The sequence below is a fragment of the Syngnathoides biaculeatus genome, chromosome 18 (assembly GCF_019802595.1).
Source record: "Syngnathoides biaculeatus isolate LvHL_M chromosome 18, ASM1980259v1, whole genome shotgun sequence".
In the NCBI taxonomy this organism is placed as follows: Eukaryota; Metazoa; Chordata; class Actinopteri; order Syngnathiformes; family Syngnathidae; genus Syngnathoides; species Syngnathoides biaculeatus.
The window spans coordinates 1,193,548-1,219,775 of NC_084657.1; the positions used below are offsets into that span (position 1 = coordinate 1,193,548).

The window sequence follows — 26,228 nt, forward strand, 5'->3', positions numbered from 1 at the left end:
TCATTTGGGCCGCTTGTATCCGGGATCTTGTTCTTGTAGGAACGTAGATCAACTGGTAAATTGAGAGCTTCGCCGTTCGACTTGGGTCCCTTTTCACCACAACAGACCGATACAAAGTCTGCATCACGGCAAAAAGGTCCTAGGTGAGGGACCAGACAAAGTACGACTCCAAAACCCTTATGACGAATACAAAAATGGGATTTTGGTTTCCCTTGCCCAGACGCAGGTGACTGGAGCCAGGCCTGGTGGTGAGGCTTGTAGGCATGCGCTTGGTGGCCGGGCACAGCCCGAAAGGGTAACACGGGTCCCCCTTCCCGTGGGCTCACCACCTGTTAGCGGGGCCATAGGGCTTGGGTGCAACGTGAGCTGGGCAGTGGGCAAAGGCCTTGGCGATCCGATCCCCGGCTACAGAAACTAGCTCCAGGGACATGGGATGAGAATTTCAATCTAATTCCTTACAAAAGAATTAGAATACAAGCCCTTCAATAGAGAGTGAAACCACAGGTGAACCGACGAGAAAAAATTGAATTCTGTTTTTGTGCATTGTTTTTCAGCCTCCATATGTCAACCAGACTAAAATTGTCCGTATACTGCATTTTTCGCACCAGGCACACTTAAAGCCTTCAATTTTCTCGAAAGCAGACGGTGCACCTTATGGATGGATCCGTATTGATTCATCACGGCTACTGTAGTCAGGGGCCGTCGCCGAAGTAACAGCGGTAAGAACTTGTAAAAATTCCAATCAAATCCCAATTGTGTGTGTGTGAAGACCCCAAAAGGGCTCCTTTCCAGAGACACGCTTGCGACGCAGAGTTGAAACTCAAGACTGCCAGTCATTTTTGAGAATCGAGGGATTTAGCGGAAGGTTCACGTCACCTGCCGTGATAGTAGTAGAATCGGCTGACAGGTTTAGGAAGTGGGAAAAGAGCCTGAGAACGTTTACAATGAAAAGGTGGAAGGTAAAAACACGATTCGCAAAAAAAAAAAAAAAATGATTCTGTTTTTATTTGTTTGAAGAACAAAAAGGATAACTTTTTAAATCGTTCTGAGGCCCCCCTTAGACGTCCTTACTCGTGTTCAGCATGAGTTTTAGGATCTGTCACAAATTTTGACGGAGGACAGAATGGTGTGAGTGCGAAAGCACATGAGGGAAAATGGATGGGAGAAAATCAAACTTGACACAAGGACACAAACCTATCTACAAAATATCACAGTGTGACATGACGAACTGACACATTGACAAGATGTGTCCACTGCCTGCATAACATCGTAAATAATAACATCCTCAGCCGTATCCGAACAGCTGTAGGGCTTGCGGAATTTGCCCCATATGACACACATGCAGTCTAACGCAAGATATTTCATAAGATCTTGTACAGTAATCATGAACCGACACACGTCATAAGATGCCTCTGAGAATGTATTTCTTATGTTCAACATTGACGAGAATAAATACCGTAATGGAGGTCAACATCAGTCTTCAGTTATGACAGCGTTCAGAGTGGTAGTGACAAACGTACGTCAAAACATGATCACTTAAATGCTAACCGAGTGGTTAGCGATGCTGTAATTAGCGTAAGGGTTGCGTCAGGAAGGGCATCCGGCGTAAAAAATTGTGCCAAACATATGTGCGTTCATCTGAGATGACACGCTGTGGCGACCCCGAAAGGGACAAGCCGAAAGAAACACACACACACACATTTTTAGGAAAACACTTTGAGGCTATGCAGTCAACAAAATCAAACAAAAAATACCAAGTGCGGTCGTAATTCAACTCATTTGAGCTAAATACAGTAGTTGCGCTTGAAATGTATAGATTTAACATTCTTATTTAGTTGTATTATTCGTATTTAGTCAGCACGACGGGAGACTGGAGCACATCTGCCTCGCAGACTGTAGGGTTCAAATCCCAGCTCTGTTCTCCCTATGCCTGCCGAGGTTTTCTCCATGTACTCCAGTTTTCTTCCCACATCCCAAAAACATGCATGGTAAGTTTGATTGAAGACTCTAAATTGTCCGTAGGTGCGAATGTGATGGGGTCCGGCACACTCGCGACATTCGGGATAAGCGGAAAAGAAAATGGATGGGTTGGTGGAAGGTCCATATGATACGCTGTTCAAGTCGGACCTCTAGTGGCGATACTCTGCAGTTACAGACCAGTTGGAGACGCCAAAGTATCGAGCGTTGAACTTTCTGACTATTATTATTATCCATCATCCCTTTTCTGAGCCGATTATCCTCACGAGGGTAACGAGAGTCAATCCCAGCTGTCATCAGGCAACCAGTTCAGGGCACACGGAGACAGACAACAGACACACTCACGATCACACTTATAGGAGCAATTTCGAGTGTCCAATTAATGTTACGCGTTTTTGGGATGTGGGAGGAAACCGGAGTGCCCAAAGAAAACCCACGCAGGCACGGGGAGAACATGCAAACTCCACACAGGTTGTTATTTTTATTATTATTATTATTACTTTATTTTAAACACGCATGTCAAGGCCCACCTGAACCAAACTTGAGCGCCGTGCACCTTATGCAACACGATAGATACGAGTAAGGTGCCTGTAAGGCAAAATACCATCTACAACAAGGTCTCCATTCAACCTATTAATAACGTGCTTAAAAAACGTGCACGCATGTTTTGCAAGATAATTCCGACCATTATTATTACATATGTGCATTTATTTAATCACGCCGAATTATTAGGTATGGTGGGGAAGTTGTAGAGCGTTGCCCTCACAGTTCTGAGGACCGGAACTCAAATCCCACCCCCACCTGTTTGTGGTTTTATTCCCCCCCCCCCCCCCTTTGCCTGCATTATTATTATTATTATTTGAAGATATCACCACATGCTACACCAGCCCTGGCTGTTGGTGCGGGATCCAATAGATGTGTGTCTGTGACGGTCATGTTGGAAAGGTCGACATTCCTATCAAAGACATTGCATGGACATTGAAGTACTTGGTGAAGATTGAAAAATGATAACTTATTTTCTTTCAGTTTACTTTTTATTGACACTAAAATATACGTTCTTAATACACAACCTTTGAAAAAAAAAAATACCCATCCCCACATAATTTTACGTCAAAAAGGTCACTCTCGGATCCCTTGTAATAATATGGCATTGAACGCGCTCTTATGCATCACAATGTGCCATCATACATGTTCTTCGACACGCATGGAATGCGCTGATGATTTGGACCTTTTTTTTTTTTTCCCAGTGTCGTCGTTGGGCGTGTCATATTTAGCACGATATCTGTGACGAAATCGACTTGCTTGAACGATCAACCGCCACGTGACATTTGACGCCTGCGCAATCACTCATCTGAGCGGACGAGTAGTTAAGCAACAGGGAAGCTGCTTGCTCCAAAAAAAAAAAAAACCAGAAAAGGTTTTTATTTAGTCGAGGGCGCGCATTTGGTCACCGTTTCAACCACGGATCGTAACTGAGCAGCAGTGATGAGCTTTTTTGGTTTTGGTCAAAGTGCGGACATCGATATAGTTCTCAGTGATGCCGAAACAAGGAAGAAAACGGAGCATAAAAGCGAGGACGGCAGGAAGGACAAATATTTTCTCTTTTACGACGGCGAAACTGTGTCGGGAAAGGTGAACGTCACGCTCAAGCACCCTGGCAAGCGGCTGGAGCACAACGGAATCAAGATCGAGTTTGTTGGCCAGATAGGTGAGCCGCAAGTCTGACAGGGGCTGGCGAGCATTACTTCGCAGCTGCGAAAACCTTGCGGGAATTCAGTCAAAAGTCTGAGAATTGCTTTGAAAAGAGTGCTCAAGAGGCGTCAGGACTCGTGACGCTTGCGGTCCTCCGAGCTCACGCAGGTCAGCTGACACGACAGTCATTGGCTAGCCGTGACGACGTCGGCGAGACATCGGAATTTACTTCATTACGGAATTCACTTCAATTCCATTTGGTTTTCCTGATTCGAATCACAATTACATTCGAGGAATTCACTTCATCACTCAATTTTCAAGTATTTTTCCACGTACAAGAGAGGAACTGTGGTACTGCATGCGTAAGTCTGGTGTGGCAGAGAAGTATGTTAAAAATAGTACAGGACATGTATGATGGCAGCGGAACAAAGGTGAGGGTGACAGAGGAATTTAAGGTGGAGGTGGGACTGCATCAGGGATCAGCTCTGAGCCCCTTCCTGTTTGCAGTGGTAATGGATAGGCTGACAGATGAGGTTAGACTGGAATCCCCTTGGACCATGATGTTCGCAGATGATGTTGTGATATGCAGTGAAAGCAGGGAGCGTGCGGGGGAACAATTAGAAAGATGGAGACATGCACTGGAAAGGAGAGGAATGAAGATTAGCCAAAGTAAAACAGAATATATGTGAGTGAATGTGAGGGGCAGAGGAGGAAGAGTGAAGCTCCAGGGAGAAGAGATAGCGAGGGTGGACGACTTCAAATACTTGGGGTCAACAATCCAGAGCAACGGTGAGTGTGGTAAGGAAGTGAAGAAGCGGGTCCAAGCGGGATGGAACAGTTGGTGGAAGGTGCGTGCGTGGTGGTTTATGTGACAGAAGAGTCTCTGCTTGGACAAAGGGCAAAGGTGAGGCCGGCCATGATGTGCAGATTAGGGACGGTGGCACTGAAGAAGCAACAGGAAGCAGAACTGGAGGTGGCAGAAATGAAGACGTTGAGGTTCTCGTTCGGAGTGACCAGGTTGGATAGGATTAGAAATGAAATCATTAGAGGGACAACCAAAGTTGGATGTTCTGCTGACAAGTTTCAGGAGAGCAGACTTCGATGGTCTGGACATGTTCAGAGGCGAGAAAGTGATTATATTGGTGGTAGGGTGCTGAGGATGGAGCTGCCAGGCAAAAGGGCGAGAGGAAGACCAAAGAAAGGGTTGATGGATGTTATGAGGGAGGACGTAATGGCAGTGGGTGTTAGAGAGGAAGATGGACGAGGTAGGCTTAGACGGAAAAAGATGACAGATGGTCTGCTGAAGTCCATATGCGGCTGCACCACATCAGACGACCACCACCACAGAGACTCAAAAGTTACATGCAAAGATGGCTTGTTGCCTGTATAGCTTACAGCACCGTGAAAAATTATTTGTCCCCCACATGATCAATTTCACAAGCCACACCCAACCTGATTCTCTCTACAATCTCTCAGAGAAAGTTAAGTAGGCTACAAGATCTCATCAACCAATGCATCATGCCACGTTCTAAAGAAGTTCAGGAAGAAATGAGGGGAAAAAAGTGATTGAAACTCATCAGTCTGGAAAAGGTTAGGAAGCCATTTCCAAGGCTTTGGGGCTCCAGCGAACCACTGTCAGAGCCATTATCCGGCTATCAGTTCGCGCCTTCAAACTCTAATGCCCTTGGATCATACAGCAGGACAACAATCCGAAATACACAGGTCCAAGTATTAATGGCTAAAACAAAATAAAAAATACTAAAAAAAAAAAAATAAGGTTTCGGAGTGGCCAAGTCAAAGTTGGGATTTCAATCCAATTGAGATGCTGTGTGTGAAATGGGTGCATCAATGACTTTTACCAAGCAGATGCTACCATAAATGAGTGTTTTCTCCAACACTGAATAAATGTATTATTTTTTTTTTTTAACCTGAAACAGGTTAACTTGTCATGATACTATTTTCTTAACAAATTAAAAAGCCCAATCAGGTGTTTAATGATTTGAAATTTGATTTGATGACATGTTTACAACACGCATAATGAATAATATACATTCTGTGTGTGTGTGTGTGTGTGTGTGTACAGATGCGTGCGCGCACACACAAATATGCCAGAACATGTCATTTAGTATCGCAAGGGCTAAAATGGTATCTCGTTAATTCTGTAGATATTCATACATATTGAAGCTTTTGCAGGTTAAGAAATACTTTTTTTTTTTTTTTTAATCACAAATGGCGTCATATTTTAGCTTGAAAAAATAAATTCTAATGATGAAAACTATTGTCAATACTAAGACTTTCTCAAGTTGTTTTCTCAACTCAGATCACAGGCCTTAGCAGGGTGCACTTGTCAGAACTGAATGAATTTGCACAAAGGTATAGAATGTTTGAAGATGTCCTGCCGCAGCTTTCTGAATATATCGATTCCTTTCTTCCAGAGCTCTACTACGACAGGGGAAACCACCATGAGTTTGTGTCTTTGGTGAAAGACTTGGCACGACCAGGGGAGCTGACTCAGTCGCAGACGTTTGACTTTGAGTTTACACATGTGGAAAAGCCCTATGAGGCTTACACTGGCCAGAACGTCAAATTACGGTGAGTTCCGCTTGAGTGCTTTGGGTATTGCGTGGCACTTATTTTCCATACTGAGTCACCCGTAAATACTTTTTCCTACCTTCTACCGTTGCAATTTACACTAGCCAACCACGTTAGCTCCACCTCTGCAGTCTCATGCAGGGATTCTCAACATGTCTCACCCTGGGCCCACATTTTCCCAAAGACTTCAAGGTTTGATTTCCGCTCTGTCCAAAGTATTGTAATAATTATGTGCGCAAAGTGCATTTCAGGAACTGAAGAGTAACTTGTGAATTAATAAATCACATAATATCAAACATGTCCCTTGCATTGAGCACAAGATGAGGAGAAACTTGTGTAGATATTTAAAAGTCGAAAAATTAAAAATACTGTAATTCCCGGCCTCCAGAGTGCATCTGGTTATAAGCCTCACCCAGTACATTTGTAAAGGAAATACCATTTGGTACATACATATGGCGCAGCTGTGTAAAAGCTGCAAGTGGCCATATTGAAACATGACATATTTACAAAGAAAAACGGTACACCGAGAGTTTAACGCTAGTGCCGCTGTGCCGCGGTAACGCTAGCGCCGCGTTAACGCTAGCGCTGCACTAGCAGTGCCGGTTAAAAAAAAAAAAAAAAAAACAAACATACCGGTAAAAATCACTGAGATACGGCAGTAACACGTTAGCGCAGTGCTAACAGGGCCAGACCGGTAAAAGTCATCTCCTTGGCACATATATTCCACTGATCTCACTCTTCCCTTTTACGCTCAAGTGCCCCCTTGCGGCCGTTAGGAAAAATGCGCAAATTAGCCCCATCACCGCATAAACTGCAGGGTTGAAAGCGTGTGTGGGGGGGGGGGGGGGTCGCACCCTATAGGCTGGAAATTACTGTTATTTTGTGCGCAAAGTGCATTTCAAGAACTAAGGAGTACCTTATGAATTAATAAATCACATAAAATCAAACATGTCCCTTGTGTAGATATTCTACTTTGCAGATCACCTATTGCGGATTCAGTGTATTGCGGATTTCTGGGGACCACCCCCCCAAAAAAAAGAAAAAAACCCGCCAACATACTTTGGTACAGTGCTGTAGCGGGAAGCCGCGTTGATAAGGGTATATTGCGGCTTCCCCAGCGAGACAAAAAAAAACCCCCATTAAATTTAAAAAGATGACGGCATTTACCCCCAGTTTGCGGTTTTTCACCTTTTGGTGGTAGGTCTGGTACCAAATAACCGTGAAAAATGAGGGATTACTGTAATAACCTGTCCTGTTCAGCTGCATGGTCTTGGGGAATGGTGAACCTGTTTGCCTTTGTGCTGCAATAAATTTGCCGTTGGAAATCCTTCTCATGTGTATTTTCGTTATCTAATTATTCTGATGTTTATTGAAAATGCAGCCGGACAGAAAAGAGTTTGAGGGGACCGGAGGAATGGGCAGGGGGACAAAGGTGTGAGAATCGCAGCGGAACAATAGTCTAGTCTAGATATCTGAGCACAAGCGACATGACAGCATTCATTTGTAAACCGGGGTGGGGAATAATAGAAGACGGGACAGGATGTGGGGAAAATCAGCACGGCGGTGGGCTTATTTCTTTGCGCCCGCCTGTGGGTTGACACACCAGCCACACTCTTCCCATATATTACTATGTCCCCAGCTGGCAACCATTATCCCTTTACTGTGATTGTGTGTGTGTGTGTGTGTGGTGGGTTGGAGTGCATTAAAATTGGAGAAACCGGTGGGGGTGAGGTGAGATGGTCACGGTGCAGTAATGACCCCCACCCAGGCCAACCAGTACCCCAGAGGATGTGCAAATGTATCGAATCCATGGGAGAAAAGCGTGGCGGGACGTCTGGCCGAGCGTCCGACCCAGCCTGACCCTGCCTTATCCCCCCACAGACTGGTGGACGATGTATTAAAACTGGAAGACCGGCAGCCTGGAAACCAGCACAGATATGTTCCCTGTGCCCACCCCAATCATACCATACCTGGTGCTAGTCCCCCAGGGGACCCAGAATGAGCGAAATATGTGCAGTGTGAAGTCATTTTTTGTTTGGGTTTTTTTTTTTTTTTTCTTAAAGGCTAGTTTGTAGTACATCTAGTATAAATTGGCTCGTGTCATTTTCCCCTAAATGTTTTGATGACAGAACATATCAAGAAAAGTAGTCAGGTCTTGTGTCCCAACTATTTCTATTTCAAGAATCCTGTTTTTCTTCCAGCTATTTTCTGAGAGCCACAGTGAGCCGCAGACTGAGCGACATCAGCAAAGAGGTGGACATTGTGGTTCACACACTCAGCACATATCCTGACATCAACTCCTCCATCAAGATGGAAGTTGGCATCGAGGACTGTCTACACATAGAGTTTGAGTACAATAAATCCAAGTATGAGTGTTTCACTGATAACTGCACGTGGTTTGAAAGCATTTTTTGGTCCGTGATAGAGGGAGATCGTGTCCTTTGCAGGTATCACCTCAAAGATGTGATTGTCGGAAAGATTTACTTTTTACTGGTGCGGATTAAAATCAAGCACATGGAGATAGACATCATCAAGCGAGAAACAACTGGCACCGGGCCCAACGTGTACCACGAGAACGATACCATAGCCAAGTATGAAATCATGGACGGCGCACCAGTCAGAGGTAATTTGAAAGGATTTAACTCCGGCGGCAAATGACGCTGCTCTGCGATTCAAACCATGTCTGCCTCTGAACTCGGCAGGAGAGTCCATCCCCATCAGGCTGTTCTTAGCAGGCTATGAAATCACGCCCACCATGAGGGACATCAACAAGAAGTTTTCAGTGCGCTACTACCTCAACTTGGTTCTCATCGATGAGGAGGAGAGGCGGTATTTCAAGCAGCAGGTACACACACACGACGACTCTGGAGCTTCTCTGCTGGTGAACTCCCAAGGCAATTTATGATTTCATTATTTTTGTGTCACCTAAATGTGGCCCCTACTGTAGTGATATGACCATTTTCATCTATTTGACATGATATCGAGTGGTCCAGGCGAGTCCAATGATGGCATAATTGCACAGAGTTTTTACCTTTGATTTAATACAAGGTAACGCAACTTGATGTGGAAAAACATTACGCATCTATTTTTTAAAAAAATGCTTTGCCCTTTAGGATTCCACCAAAGCAAACCATAATATAAAATAGTGTAAAGCTGTGCAGCATGTAGGTTTTCATCCAAAAACATGAGCAGCATGTGGCATTCTCAAAGCTGTCAAGTTCTGAACTTATATTTGATGAAATTCATGTAAGGTAAAGGCTGACTCACAAGACATATGTCGCATCTCACATTTATGATCCAGAAATAATGATTGCAGCAGCACAGTTCTAGATATTTAATGATATCCGCAATCGACCCAGGGCCTTTTGTGTTCTATGAAGGCTCGGGTCGGTTCCTGAAGAAGCTCTGGACTTTGGTGAAATGCCATTTCAAGTCGAGTCATCTACTAACTGCCAGACTCATGCCACAGATCAGTTTTTTTTTTTTTTTTTTTTCTTGCTCTCTGTATCAGTCAGTCAATCAATCAATATTCAAGCTTTCCGTTTCCATATTTGACTACACGACAAAAGTACTGGAAATACAACCCTCCAAGAATTCTGGATGAATATGTCAACACTTGATCAGGACTAACAGACCATAATGAGTCACTTTTGTCTCGTGGTAAATATGCTGAATTGTTCTGCTCCAGGGGTGAGTCTAGGATCAGAGATTTTGGGGTGTTGAGCTTCTGGCCAGACGAGATAAAGTTTACTGTTTTGTACCTTTTGAATGGAATTTCATTCCTACATTCCCAAGAGAAGCGTCACTTTTTGGGGGAAGGTTTGTGACTCAACCATCGAATCTGATAAGTTAGTTAATTGTTGAGTAACAACAAAAGAGGAATGGAGTGATCTTATAAAAGGAACATATGAGACTTCTTTGGTTCCAATTCAGAGGTCAGCGCTATTGTTTGACCACCTGAAATGTGTTTGTATTATGTGTCCGCATCATAAACGTGTGCGCTCACAATTGGCTCTTCTACGCGGAGACAGCCAATCAGAGGAAAGGGGGCAGTCTTTGCCAAATATGGAGAAACCAGTGACAAAACTGGGTCAAACAAAAGTTGGAGTCAGACGAGCTTTTTCTGGACACTTGTATGATGAAAATCAGTTAAAGGAAAAAACAAACTCAGAAATGATCATTTCCGATGTCAGCTATTTAAAATTTTTCATCGATAAAAATTCTTGATCTGAGAAACTTCGTCTGAAGAAAAGTTAGATGCACTGGCCTGTCGAGGAATAAACACGAACGGTCTATACCCGCAATGTTTTAAAGATGCTGAAAGTTTAGTTCAACGTAATTGGCGTTAGTGGCAACAAGCTAGCGATGCATTGTAACAAACATTCCTGTTGGCAATTGTGATGTATTGTTATGGGGGGAGAGCACGCATCGCATCGCATCGCATCGCGGGACTGCTGTCAATGGGAGAACGGCTTGCTAGAAGGCGCCTTTATGTGCATGCGCTCGACGTATTGGCCGCACCTGAATCAAGCGACGGAAGTGGATGATAGTCTAACTGGGGTGGGGGGGGGGGGGGCGTCACACTGGCTGGTGATTGACGCAATGAGCACCCCTGGTGTAACTTAATGCTTTTGACATGGCTCATGATGTTGATGACTTTCAACGTAAATGCGCTCGCGGTACGTGAAGCAGCTCTGAACATGCGCTTTCGGCCTAATTTCCGTACGTGCGCAGTACGGTTAACTTGCATTTCCTGTTTCCGGGTGAATTCTGGTTGTTTTGAGGCAGGCTTGTTTGGTTAACAACGTTTATAAAATTAATGTCAAGACTACACAAAATAAGCGACGTCTTTTTTTTTTTCTACTCGTAACAAATTTTACATTTTTTTCGTGCTCGACTGTGCAGATTTGCGAGCACGGAGGTGCACGAGCGCGTTCGTACTCGTCAAATGCGAGTGACTGACACCTGTATTCCGCTCAGCTGGTACATCTTTATTTGTACAGAAAGGGGGGGGGAGAAAAAAAAAATGTTCATAATGTTGCAGGAAATCACCCTGTGGAGGAAAAGTGATGTTGCAAGGAAGAGCATGTCTCATCAAGCCATTCTCGCCTCCCAACGCTTCGAAGGTTCGTCCAACCCTGAAAAAATCCACGCTAACGAAGAGGACGGTTAAAACCCAGCCCACTTGTGGCAAAAGAGTTGTGAATATGAATGTCATGTTTGTGCGTCAGAAGAGAATGTGCTCTCATTTTTGCTGGGTAAGTGTTTGTCAGGGAAACAAGACGAGCTCAAATTGCAATTTATGACATTTGTTTGTTTCAAACATCTTCACGTGTAGACGGGTGACAAATTATTTTACTGTGACGGTGAATCTTCCGGATTAAGCATAACCTGGACCAAATTAACTAATGAAAAGCATTTGTTTTGCGTATCTCACCCTCTTCGTGCCTGTGATTTAGAATTAGCAAATCCATTTTGAATTAAGGTGTGCACGTCTTGCCACTTTGTACTGCAGCTGTGGTCAACTATAAATCTCACATTTATCAATTCACTATTTAATTGCAACTTTTATTTGCTTATCTTTAAAGAGGAAATGAATCGTGTGCTTTTGTATTTTCATACATCCCATGAGAAATGACTTTTTTTCTAACAGCGTCAAATATGCTAAATGCCTTACCCAGAGCAGTCACATTGCTTGCTTCCCATTTAAAAAAAAAAAAAAAAATATATATATATATATATATATAGTTTGGACAGATCAAGCAAATATTCACATTTATGTTGTGTGTTTAATGTATTGCTAATGTTTAAATACAGAAGCCCCAAAGTCAGTTGATCACGTAAGTGTTGTTGCTCGGCTTCTGAGACATGTAATTTTAATTTGATGTACAGGCAGTGTTCAACATTCCTAAATTTCATATGAGTATAAAGAGACGTTAACCACAGTATACTAAAACTATCCACATTTTCTAAAGCGCGTGTTCTCATGTATAACGCAAGTGTACTACTTAAAGCACATTGAGTTACCTCGTGTATGAAATGAACTATACAAATAAATTTGCCTTACCTTTTGCTGGCGACCGATCCAGAGCGCACCCCTCCTCTCACCCAAAGACAATTAACCCACGACCCAGTGAGTACACAGTTAAGTGGTACACCACGTGGACGGCTGGACTTGTTCACGAGCCATTCTGAAAGCCTCGGGTGTTAGAACGCTTACGTGAAGCATGCGTAGCTTTGTCTTTTCACACGCAAATTGAATTCTGTTATTCCAATTATTAGAAAATATTCAAATAATCAGACATGAAGAGAGGTTTTCAAATTGTGGGACAGGGAGTCTCCCTTTCAAGATGTAAAACGACTGCGGGTGTCTCTGTGGCAGGACTCGTCGGTCTTTTCAGTTGCACTCTGATCTGTTTTCCTGGTCTGTGTGCCTTGATCGGCACCACCGTCTCCTATCAATTATGGACATGTGTGACACGATTGTGATTGACCAGACGCTTGTACGGACTTTCTGTTGTAATTGTTGGTCGCAGTCTCTTCATTGTAAGTCTGCTTTGTGCCTCAGGATTGATTGCCAAAAAAAAAAAATATATATATATATATATATATATATAGTGTGTGGATGCAGTGTCGGGGTACAAACTGAAATACACTCATCTTTTACTTCAAGATGCATTTTGTCAAGTTAAAAAAAAAAAAAAAAAAGTCATTTCATTTAATTTTCCCCACTCTTGGGGGGAATAAAAACAAAAACCACAGCAGTGACTTTAACTCCGAGCTACGTGATTGTACAAGATCCATATATTTTTATAGATTTCACATGCGTTATCGGAATAAAAAGGCACATTGTTGTGTCTTTGTCAAGAAGTTGCATCAACTGCCCTTTGTCAAATAACGTGTACCCCGCTGATCATGTAAGATGGCGACCCAAGTCGACTGCACCGAGTAGTCATCAATGACGATTATATTGCATTGAACGCAAAATGTTTTGTCTTTACTTGATCAACCGTGTCCTTCCGCTTTACGGAAATTCTGTTAAAAATACATCCTTGAAATCTCGGATCAAGTACTGTGTATCCGCTCGATATTTGTTTTTGTGGTCTTTTGTTGTACATGATTTTATCTACCCCTGGTACAGACAAAGACCAGGGCAGTGTGTAAAAGAATAAGATTCAATTGAAATATGTCTCAATTGATTTGTCATCTTTTACCATATACAATGATTATTAATATCTTGCTATTATTCTATAATATAAATATACAGTACATTATTAATGCCCAATGTAAAGGATTCCTTGTTGTAAGTGTTTTGACATTTGAGCTCCCGTTCTCTTAAAGATGACAAATCTTTTTGTGTTTCTGTTTACTTTGAAATAAAGGGAGCAATGGAAAATGTTTGCGTTGATTAATGACACATAATTTGTCCTTTTAAAAGTGATATGTTCCCTATGGATTCAGTGATGTATGAATGTGTGTGTGAATGGGTGAATTTAAGGCTTTCTGAAGCGTTTTGAGCACTGATTAGTGTAAAGTATAATCGATAAGTGCAGTCCATGAGTTAAAACCGATTATTCAACTAAGATAATTCAAACACAAAGTTATGTTGAAATTTAAACGAGAGGGGCGGCACGGTGATGCCGCAGGAAAGCATTGGCCTCACAGTTCTGAGGGCCCAGGTTCAACCCCAGGCCTCCCTGTGTAGCGTTTGCATGTTCCCTCCATGCCTGTGTGGATATTCTTTGGGCTCTCTGGTTTCCTCCCAAATCCCAAAAACATGCAACATTAATTGAATACTTTAAATTGCCCATAGGCGTGATTGTGAGTGCGACTGTTTGTTTCCATGTGACTTGAGATTGGCTGGTCCCAGTTTAGGGTGTACCCTGCCTCCTGCCCAATGACAGCTGGGATTGGCTCCAGGACTCCCTCAGCCGTCGTGAGGATAAAACGAGAAGTATTTGAAATAAGGCAACATATAAAACTGCATTAACGAAAGCGACGACTTCTTTTCCTTTTCGGCGTGTCCCGTTAGGGGTCGCCACAGTGTGTCATCTTTTTCCTTCTTAGCCTATCTCGCGCATCTTCCTCTCTAACACCCACATGTCTTCATGTCCTCCCTCAAAACATCCATCAACCTCTTCTTTGGTCTTCCTCTCGCTCGTTTGCCTGGCAGCTCCATCCTCAGCACCCTTCTACTAATACACACACTCTCTCGTCTCTGGACATGTCCAAACCATCGAACTTTGTCTCCAAAACATCTCACTTCGGCTGTCCCTCTAATGACCTCGTTTCTAATCCTATCCAACCTGCTCACTCCGAACGAGAACCTCAACATCTTCATTTCTGCCACCTCCAGTTCTGCTTCCTGTTGTCTCTTCAGTGCCACCGTCTCTAACCCGTACATCGGCGCGAGCCTCACCACTGTCATAAAATGCATGACTTTTAGTATGTTATTAATGGAAAAACAGCAGCCGACACGGACCATGCGTTTTTTTTTCACCACAAAACAGGACTTTGACGTCTACAGCTTTTATTAACTCCCGCCGTGAAAATCCTATTGAGGGATTTGTTTTCGAGAAGAAGCATGAAGTGACATACGTAGCAGGACCGCCCTCGAGTGGACTCCTTTGTTTCCATTCGTTTGACTCCCGGGAAGGTGGCTCCTTGTTCCTTCGTGTTAGCCAAAATGCCAGCTTGTTGCATTGCTGGATATAGGTCGAACACTCGGGAGGATGGCTTTACCCTTCATAAGTTTGCAAGAGACCCGGTTCATCGTGAAAAATGGATTGCGCGCGTGCAATGGACAAGAGCTTCCTGGGTTCTGAATGACAGGTAGGTGTGTATACTGCTGCTAATAAAAATAATAGTTTGGAGCGTACCACGTAATCGTTCTCTCATAACGTAACAAAAGATCTGCAGGCATGCTAAATGTGTCAATGAGCGGGTTGGGCTCGCCGGCGAAGGCTGCCGCGTCGGCTCGCGGATGGCAGCGGCTGTGAACAACACTCCCAACAATGGCGCACTCAGCCGCGTGCGACGACAGCGCCGTAAAGCAGCCGGGCTCGGCTCCGTGATAAGCCACCTCGGCTGAGGTGCCGTGTCCGCGGGTCATGGCTTCGGCGAAGGCTGCGCGTCGGGCTCGTGGACGGCGGCGGCTCTGAAGAATGCTGCCGACAATGCTGCACTAAGCCGCGTGCGATGACAATGCCGTAAAGCGCCCCGGCACAACGGTGTTGTTCATGGCGGACGGCGACGGCTGTGAACAACACCGTAAAGCGGCCCGGCTCGGCGCCAAAAATGAGCCACCCCGGCCGGCCTGGTCTGCTGGGGTGGCTCGTCTCCACCGCGGAAGTGGATTGGATGGGGAGGCGGTTTGACCGTGATCGGATATCATCTGAATATGGCTCGAAACAATAGGGTAATATTGCCCCCGTGACTTCACTCGGTTGTGTGATGTTCTCTTCTTTGAAAAGAGTTTCCGTGTCGGAAGGGGCGTGTTCGTCTCTCATAGTAGGGTCCACCAGGTGTTTTCAATGGCGAATGTCTGGGGTAACGTCACGGACAGGCGATGCAGCCATAATGGCGACCACTTGGATGTCGTCGAGTGACACTTCCGCAACTTTGCGCATGGATGACGTGCTCTCCGCTCATATTTATTTTTTCATGTAGACATTGAAGTGAATAATGTGATATATAGTTTTCATTACAATATCTATTAACGAATGTGTTTATAGGGATGACACTTGACCTTTAACGTTGCACTTCATCCGAGCAGAGACTCTGATGTCACATACAGCAACACACCAGACACCTTCCGCCAGCTGTTCCAACCTGCTTGGACCCGTTTCTTCACTTCCTTACCACACTCACCATTGCTCTGGATTGTTGAACCCAAGTATTTGAAGTCATCCACCCTCGCTATCGCTTCTCCACGGAGCCTCACACTCCCCCCCCCGCCTCATTCACACACACATATTCTGTTTTAATTGGGCTAATCTTCATTCCTCTCCTTCCCAGTGTGTGCCTCCATCTTTCTAATTGTTACTCCACCTACTCCCTGTTCCAAGGGGGTTTCAGTCTAACGTCATCTGTCAGCCTATCCATTACCACAGCAAACGGGAAGGGGTTCAGAGCTGATCACTGACGCAGTCCCACCTCCACCTTAAATTCTTCTGTTACACTAACAGCTCACCTTACCATTGTTCTGCTGCCCTCATACATGTCCTGTCACATACTTCTCTGCCACACCAGACTTCCGCATGCAGTACCACAGTTCCTCTCTTGGTACTCTGTCATAGGCTTTCTCCAGATCCACAAAGACACAATGTAGCTTCTTCTGACCTTCTCTGTACTTTTCCACTAGCATCCTCAGGGCAAATAATGGATCTGTAGCACTCTTTCTCGGCATCAAACCATTCTGTTGCTCGCAGATGCTTACTTCTGTCCTGAGTCTAGCCTCCACTACTCTTTCCCATAACTTCATTGTTTGGCTCATCAACTTTATTCCTCTATAGTTCTCACAGTTCTGAAGATCGCCTTTGTTCTTAAATGGGAACGAGAACACTTTTCCTCTTTTCTTCAGGCATCTTCTCGCCCGCGAGTATTCTGTTGAACAACTTGGTCAAAACTCTACAGCCACCCATCCAAATTGCTTCCTTCCAGTCTATGTCATCAGGACTAACTTCTTTCCATTTTTCATTCATTTCAGTGGCTTTCTAACTTCCCCCTTACGAATCATTGCCACTTCCTGGTTCTTTACACTTCTTCATCGCCCCTGTTTCCTTTACCAATATGTCCATTACAATCTGCACCAATCACAACTCTCTCTGTGTCTGAGATGCTCAGAACTATTTCATCTAGTTCCTTCCAGAATTTCTCTTTCATTCCTAGGTCACATCCTACCTCTGGGGCATAGCCGCTAATTGCATAATACAGAAGACCCCCCATTTATTTCGATTTGATACTCTTTTCACCTCCAAGACATTCTTAGCAAGCTCTTCCTTTTAAAATAACCCCCTACTCAATTTCTCTTCCCATCTACTCTATGGTAGAATAATTTAAACCCTGCTCCTAAACTTCTGGCCTTACTACCTTTCCACCTGCTCTCTTGGATGCACAGAATATCAACCTTTCCCCTAATCATCATGTCAACCAACTCCTGAGCTTTTCCTGTCATAGTCCCAACATTCAAAGTCCCTACACTCAGTTGTAGGCTATGTGCATTCCTCTTCTTCTTCTGTCGATGAATCTACTTTCCTCCTATTTTTTTTTTTTTTGTCTTCGACACATAGTAGCTGAATTTCCACCGACGCCCTGCAGGTTAGCAGTGCCGGGGGCGGGCGTTGTTAACCCGGGCCACGACCGATCCGGTATGGGATTCTTTAGATGAACGCTCATATTTGTTTGGCACAGTTTCACACCAGATGCCCTTCCTGACGCAACCCTCTGCATTTATCTGGGCTTGGGACCGGCTTACAGATTGCACTGGCTTGTGCCTCGATTGGGCTGCATTGCATAAACTAAATGGACAGTAAGTCCATTATATCATAGTAGAAGAATAGAGGAAATGAGGCTCTGTTACTCAAAATTGTTGGTGTCCTCATCGGAATTACTCTGTCATCATGAAATGGAGTATCAACTCCAATGAAGTTGGGTTGTTGTATAGAATGCAATATATTGATTTGAAAATATTTTCAATCTATATTCAACCAAATGCAAGACATGGGGTTAGGTCATGATCCACATCTCATCTAAATATGGTTTGAAACGATCGGGTAATATTGCTCGCTCGGTTGTGAGATAGTTCTCTTCTTTGAAAAGAGCTTCTGTGGCAGAAGGGGCGTCGGAAAAATCTGAATATCTCTGTTGTTCGTCTCCTATAGCAGGCGGCACAGCGTCTTGTCAACGGCAAATGTCCCAGTGTGACGTCACGGACAGAGGACGCAGGCAATGTGGCGACCACTTGAATGTCGAATGAGACTTCTGCAACTTTGTGCACGGATGACACGCTCTCCGCTCATGTTTATTTTTTTGTACAAACATCGAAGTGAATAATGTTATATGTATTTTTCATGACAATATCTACTTTAGAATGTTTACAGGCATGACACTTGACCTTCCACGTTCAAATCATTTTATTCATGCATTTATAATTTGATCCCTGCATCATATTCCCAAAAAACTGGGACAGGGACATATTGACCATGTCAAGAACAAGACTCGAAGGCGGACCCAAATGCACGACTCAGGTGACGGGTAAGCAGTGAGGAATAAGCCTTTATTCGCGCCAGCGTCAGTTACCAGGGAGTCGGTCCAAACAAGCAACAGGATCAGTAACGGCAGGCTTACGGGGTAGGTCGGGAGACAGGCCTTGGTCGGTACACGGGAGGTTGGCGTCAGGAGTACGGAAGTGCGGGAACGAGGCAACGATCTGCCGAAGACCAGTCGTCCCCAGGGTCCTTTAAATACCGAGGTTAATCAGTCGGGATGAGGTGGAGGTGTGCGCCTCCTCATCAGCGCCGGTGTGCTACCCACGCCCAGCCAGGACTGGAAGGCACGATCGTGACGGACCACTGCAGTTGGGAAGTGAGGACGCTGAAGTTTAAAGCTGTTGCTGTTCATTCTTACACATTCTTGCTTGACGTGCAACTTAAAGTTGCTCCACAGTCTTGTCTCCATTGTCATATTTTGCACTTCTTGATGTGCTGCATATTTTCATTCACAGATGTGCCAGCGACCTATGCCGTGACCACCAGCGCACCTCTTTACCATCATCTCGTGTTAGCTGTTTTAAAAGTTTGCTATCATATTAATCGGGATGGTCGTTTTCCTCTTTGGCCCAAAGGCCAGGCCGGCCATCATTTTGCAAAGCAATATGAAACGTGGACTCATCGGAACACAGCACATTTTTCCACATTGCCTCAGTCCATTGCAGATGAGCTCAGCCCAGAGATGTTGATGGTTGATTTCTGGGTGTTGATATAAGGCCTTGGTTTTGCATGGGGGGGTGGCGTGCTGCAAACTGTGTTGCAATATTTATACTGTCTGGTTGCAAGCCATCCATCCATTGCCCAGGCCGCTTATCCTCACATGGGTCGCAGGAGTGGCGGGAGGCTAACACGGCCAACTTCAGATGAAAGACAAACTCCACCCTGAACTGGTCACCAGTCAGTCGCAAGGCACGTAACGATAACATCACTGACTGGGAACTGAATCCACGCTCCCTGCACCTAAGTCAGGTGGGTGTACCACTACACTCTTAGAGACTCCTGCTTACAGTCAACAAAAAAAAAAAGAAAAAAGTGTGGTAGTTTGACCAAAAAGCATTTGTAACACCTTCATATGTACAGCACTTATAGTGAAGTATTATTGATGCAGTTTAAGGGGAGCAAATGTGAAATGCAGAGTGGAATTTTCTGGAATGTTGCCGTTTCTTTTCATTGTTGCTCTTTTGGGTGCTATTATTTTTTCTAAAAATGTTCATGTAGTGGGTGTAAAAAAAAAAAAACGTTTATGAACATTTTCATTTTGGTTGCTTCTCTGATGTCCCTTGCTGTGGGAAAAACTAGGCTGAAGGGGAGAAATAAACTAACGTTAACGATGTTAATATTCCATTCACTTGTAGTCCGGTGGCCTGGTCTGCCTACGGTCCGCTCCGGTCTAATAGGACCGCCCCCGGTGCAACAGCATCTGCCAAGCTCGCTTCCAGGTCCCCCTGTTGTGTCTCGGTAACCCCAGAAGGTACCGCCAGCCCTGAAAACACGGCAGGAAACAAGGTTCGTTGGTAGCCATGCCAACAGGAAACGGACAGACCCACGGATCCACATGGGAAGGGAATTGTGTGAGAACTCAACCCCTCTGGCTCCAGGTGTGCGGCTCCTGCGAAGCAAGCCAACGGAGCCTGTTTTCCAGGTCCTGGTTCACCCGCTCTGTCTGCCCATTAGTTTCAGGATGGAACCCAAAAGACAAATTGACCGTAGTACCCACAAGAGGGGAGAATTCTTTCCAAAAACCAGTCACGGATTGGGGCCCTCTCTCTGATACTATACTTGTGGGGAAACCGTGAATTCTAAAAACATGGGCCAAAATACTATGCTCAGCAGTCTGTTTTGCCGAGGGGAGTTTGGGTAACAGGACGAAATCTGCCATTTTGGAGAATCAGTCTACGACTAGAACTGTGGTATTCCCCTGTAAGGCTGGTCGTCCGGTTACAAAGTCTCGACAGTTGTCAGACCAGGCCACGCACACACCTGACATGCATTGATGTCATCCCTCATTTTTCCTGGAACGCTGGGCCACCAAAGCGCTGCTCAACAACTGACTGAGTCTTAGATATGCCCGAGTGACACATTATCCTCTTCGTATGTGCCCAATGAAAAAACCTGCCCCTTGAGGGCGGGACCATGTAAAGCCTACCCTTCGGGCACTGCTCAGGGGAGCATGTATCCTTCAACCCGTCTTTGACTAAGCTTTCGACCTCCCAGACAAACATAGAGACAAAACAAGATTACGGTAGTATCGTCTGGGTCTCGGATGCGTTTTTTTTTTTTCCTCATGGTGGATTTGTGAGAGGGTGTCAGGTTTACTATTCTTGGAGCCTGGGTGGTATGAGAGCATGAAGTTAAATTGGGAAAAGAATAACTCACACATAGCCTGCCTTGCATTAAGTCTCTTAGCTGTCTTGAGGTACTCCAGATTTTTATGATCCGTCCAAACTATGAGTGGAACCTGAGCACCCTCCAGCCAATGCCAACCTCGAGATCCTAATTTCGCTCTGCAGTGCTGAGCTTCTTGGAAATATAGGCATAAGGATGTAACTTGCCATCTTTGGGACACTTCTGAGATCTTATCGCACTTATACTTGTTTTCAGGTGCATCTACCTCCACGACGAACTGGAGTTTAGGGTCTGGAAGGGTGAAAATGGGGGCGGCGGTAAATGCCAATTGGAGTTTTCTGAATGCTGACATAAACATAAGAGGTCCCATACAAATGGTCAGTGTGGTGAGATGAGCTCATGCAACAGCCCAGCTAGAGTACTAAAATTCCTTATAAATTTCCAATAGAAATTTGGAAACTCCAGGAACCGTAAAAACGCGATTTAGGGGTAGACCTATTGGCAACAGCCTCAATTTTTTGGGGGGTTCATACGGATCTTCCCCTCGGCCAGCCATGTCCCACAAGCTTCCAAAATGGTGACTGAACAGAACATGTTTAAAGTCGATTCTCTACCGGGTATTCCAGATAATATTGGGGTATGTTTTTTGTCAAATGCGTCAAGACTTGTTCAAGAGAGTTCTACAGAGAGGTCTCAACTATTTCACGCAAGGATATGTACAGAGAATTAAGATTTTAGACGGAGCAGGACGCAGTGTCAGAGTCACAGTGAAACGTTGGCGATCGATGCAAAAAAATTTGACGCCTCACAAACTTCATATTGAAATCCAACAGGATAAAATAGTGGAATCGTACTGTCAATGTAAAGCAGGGTGAGTACTTTTTACTTGGAAAGACCACGAGTAATATCATTGTAGTCTTTATAAGCGAGGTAAATTCATTTGTACTTTATTGATTTGACTTGGCTCGTAATCAAACCCAGTGCTCTGTCTTTAAAGTCTGATGTGAAACAAACGGGCAAATAGACTTTTCTCTTGCATGACATGACGCATTTACGTACCACTAACCCGACCCTTCGGCATAAAACGTGACACGCTTCATTCAGCAGGTCAGTGATAGACAAAGGAAGTGAAAGTTGTTCTCCTGCAATGTATAAAGTTATTAAATCAAACTCAGAGAAGATACTTCTCTCTCACTTACAGTGAAGAAAACAAGTATTTGAACACCCTGCTATATTGCAAGTTCTCCCACTTAGAAATCATGGAGGGGTCTGAAATTTTCATCTGAAGTGCATGTCCACTGTGAGAGAGATCATCTAAAAAGAAAAATCCAGAAATCACAATGTATGATTTTTTTCAACTATTTTTTTTTCTGTGATACACCTGCAAATAAGTGTTTGAACACCTGATAAAACCAATGTTAGTATGTGATACTGTTTTCAATTACAGAGGTCACACATTTCCTGTAGTTGTTCACCAGGTTTCCACACACTCCAGGAGGGATTTTAGCCCACTCCTCCCTCCACACAGATCTTCTCTAGATCGCACAGGTTTCTGGGCTGTCGCTGAGAAACACTGAGTTTCAGCTCCCTCCAAAGTTTTTCTATTGGGTTTAGGTCTGGAGACTGGCTAGGCCACGCCAGAACCTTGATATGCTTCTTACGGGGCCACTCCTTGGTTTTCCTGCCTCTGTGCTTCGGGTCATTGTCATGTTGAAAGACCCGGCCAACGACCCATCTTCAAAGCGCTGACTGAGTGAAAGAGGTTGTTCCCCAAAATCTCACATTACATGGCGCCGGTCATTGGTGGTTGTTTTGTTTCCCCAATATCTACTGTACATCAGTACATTCTTCATTGCACTGAACAACATACATCACATTTCAAAAATAGCAACTTATCTTTCACGTTCCCTGAGGTAATGGGCTGAGTAACGCCTTGCACACCCTGACTTCTGATTCTTACTCTTACCATCCACATACTGTGTACCAATGAGAAGGAGCGGTTCCCATAGGAATTCAAACCCCTTCTATCCATGTCCTCCTTGGCCACAAGAGGGGGCATATAAGTGAACCTTTACACAACCACATTTTTGGATGTAAAATGCTCCTGTGAATTGAAACTATGCGGTCTTAAGACCAAATACCAGCAAAGGGCATATCTGTTCTGTAATGAGTATGGATCTGTCTGGAGGCTGTGATCACACAGCCGTGATGAAAGTCCTTTGGATTTTCCTGGAATTCCGGATTTTTTTTAATTTTCACAAAAATTACTCCAGAATATTAAGGAAAAATTGCCCAAAATTAATCCGGTTAGTAGTTGACAACATGCGTTTGAGTTTGTTGTTTTGCTTTCACGAGCGTAGCCATCTTGAGGCACTAACACGAGTAAGAGTAACGCCCCTCCCCTCGCATTCTCTCAAGACGTCGCTTACTTTGTGTGGTCTTGACATTAATTTACGTGTTTATTTCATAAATGTTAACTAAACAAGCCTGCTCCAAAACAACCGGTATTCACCCGGAAACAGGAAATGCAAGTTTACCATACTGAGCATGTACGAAAGCGCATGTTCAGAACTGCTTCACGTAATGCGAGCGCGTTTATGTCGAAAGTCATCCACATCATGACCCATGTCAAAGGAAATTCAGTCACACCAGGGGTGCTCATTGCATCGATCGCGAGGCAGTGTGAAGGCGTTAAAAAAAACAAAAAGACATTCGACTATCATCCACCCCGTCGCTTGATTCAGGTGTGGCCAATACGTCGAGCGCATGCACACAACGCCGCGTTCTAGCAAGCCGGCCTCATATTTACGGCAGTCCCGTGATGCGTGCCCCCTCTCTCCACAACAATACGTGACGATTCCCGACAGGAATGTTTGTTTATAATGTATCGCAAGCTTGTTGCCACGAACGCCGATTATGTTGAACTAAACTTTCAGCATTTTCAAAACATTGCGAGTACAGACCGTTCGTGTTTATTCCTCGGCCAGTGCATCTAACTTTTCTTCAGATAAAGTTTGTCTGTTCAAGAATTTTTATTAATGAAAATTTTTAAATACCGTTTTGTATCTTGTTATACTAATATCAGTTGAAATTGGAAATGATAATTTCTGAGTTTTAAATTTTCACTTTTCTATTTTCGTTATGTATTTGTTTATTTTATTTTTAATTTACAGTTATGTTATATTAATTCAGTAAGTTATTTTAAGGCTGTCAGGTTCACCAACCAGACATTCATTAAAGAGGACAAAAACGGAAGCAAAGACACCAGTTCAAGTCCCGCGAGGAGAGAGGAGAGGAACTGTCTCGTACAATTCACCACTGCACTCACTGATTATCCTCTCCTCAGCGCCTCGATTTATTTAGTTTTAAGACGCCCCTTATCTACATGGATGTTACAAAAAGGAGACGACAAGCAAAACAGTTTGAAACAAGGTGTACGTACATGTTTGTTCATGTGCATGTGTGGAAGATTGCTGAATACGTGTCTGGTCATCATTTCTTTAACAGGCAGCAGTTCTAACAGTTCTGATGATTAGATGTTTTTGCTCTTGCTATCTCCTGCTAGGAGGCTGCCACGTTATCTAGGGCAGAGCAAAGCATTTCTTTATTGGAAGCAAATGTATGATAATTATGATCACAATTATTCCTACATTTCCCCCCTGTTTATCCTACATTTGTTACCACGTTTTCTAGAGCAGAGCAAAGCATTCTTCATTGCAGGCAGAGACAGTAACTGAATTGGAGTAAAGCATTTCTTCATTGCAGGCAGAAACAGTAACTGAATTGGAGCAGAGCAAAGCATTTCTTCATTGCAGGCAGAAACAGTAAGTGAATTGGAGCAGAGAACAGGTCTGGAAGAGAAGTCATAACGTCATCATCGTGGTCAACAATATCACTGTCATTACTCTGTTGTGTCAATAGCGGATATATTTCTGTCAATTTTGAATTTGTCGGGGCAAAAGCAGTGGTTATAAGTTGGTTAAGTGATGCCTTTATGCAGGGATTATAACAACATCCACACAATGCAAGGATAGTTGCAAACAGCGATAGAAACTAGGACAGAGAACACCAAATTTTTAGATTTGCCAAACTTTTTTTTTTTTTTCTTCTTTTCCCACCACTCAGACCTGGCTGATGTGTTTACACCAGAGTGCTCCTTCATCTTGTGGTTCAGGGTGCGGAGGCCTTGAATGGCCCTTGTGCGTGACCCATCAGGTGCTGTGATATTTGGAATAAACAACACTGGTCACCGAACATTGAGAAGTCGCCACCCTTCTCGGCCGGGAGCATGTCGACCGCCATGCGGTTCTGGAACGTCATGAGTGAGGTTGCAGCTGGTTGTTCCCTTATGGCAATAAAGCCTGCTTCCGTACGATTACCTAGTTTCTGTACATTGTAATGTATGTAGTTGACTCTGTCAACGTTTTTCTTCAGAGTTATCCATAACAAGATGGATTCCCATTCTGCAGCAATCTCGTTAACCAATTTATACTCATCTGGTATGCAGTTGGGATGCCATTTGCATCAATGTATGTCAGATCTCCATCTTTCCAAGAGGACCTTCGCCTTCGGGAGAACCCAAGGGGAGGTCCAAAGATGGATGCGGCCAATTGTACATCCTCTGCTTTGGATGGAAACGCAGTCACAGATAAGAGCAGTGATACCAGTGTACACGTTCCTGCTGCATTTATCAGTGTGTCATACAATTTTTGACCAACTCACCACCACAATAAATCGCTGCATGGGAGCAGTGGGGCAGTTCGCAGATGGATATCATGACACCATGTTTTGTTGAGTTTTCCGTTCCCTGGACGAATTATGTTACATCAACTTTATGAGATGTGATACCTTTTATGGCCGTTTTCACATCATCTTGAGTCCAGCTTTTTTTTTTTTTTTTTTGTGTGTGTGTTTCTCTTATTTTATCCTGCAGGTTAACGAGCTGGCCAGCAAAGTCATATTGTGTTATCCACAAATTTAGATGTTTTGTTTTCGTAGGACATTTGCTTTCTACAAACTTCTAGTCCTTACACGTCATTATTATTATTTTTTTTTTCAGATGTTGTGTTTCAACTATTTTGCCATTTATCAACTATTTTGCTATTTGTTTTTCCCCTGTTGGAGTCAGTGGTTCACCGAGGGTGACTGTACTGACTTCCCCCTGAACAGGGTGACAATTACGTTCCGTGTGAGGTAATTCTCAAGCTTCTACCACAAGTGGTGGAGAATTCTTACTTCTGCATCCTCAAACAGTTGTCACTCAATTTCCTGTTCAAATGAGGTAGCGAACCTCCACTCACACTTTTACACATGCACACGTTTCACGGAGCTCACGTACAGGACACACCTTGC

At 44.1% G+C, this 26,228-nt stretch overlaps 1 protein-coding gene across 4 annotated transcripts; it reads left to right on the forward strand.

Annotated features, from left to right (window-relative positions):
- The first annotated feature begins 3,274 nt into the window (after window positions 1–3,274).
- On the forward strand, window positions 3,275–25,675 carry LOC133491957 (vacuolar protein sorting-associated protein 26B-like). Of its 4 annotated transcripts, none has more exons than XM_061803729.1 (6): window positions 3,275–3,685; window positions 6,105–6,261; window positions 8,463–8,627; window positions 8,709–8,884; window positions 8,964–9,106; window positions 25,002–25,675. In XM_061803729.1, the coding sequence occupies exons 1-6, from the start codon at window positions 3,463–3,465 to the stop codon at window positions 25,098–25,100; spliced, it is 963 nt and encodes a 320-aa protein (XP_061659713.1). In that variant the 5' UTR covers window positions 3,275–3,462; the 3' UTR covers window positions 25,101–25,675. The 4 variants fall into 4 exon arrangements, with proteins under 4 accessions (XP_061659713.1, XP_061659715.1, XP_061659714.1 ...); XM_061803731.1 differs by lacking the exon at window positions 25,002–25,675 and adding an exon at window positions 9,642–10,021 and having other exon boundaries at window positions 3,276–3,685; XM_061803728.1 differs by lacking the exon at window positions 25,002–25,675 and adding an exon at window positions 11,306–13,642 and having other exon boundaries at window positions 3,277–3,685.
- Window positions 25,676–26,228: the final 553 nt, after the last annotated feature.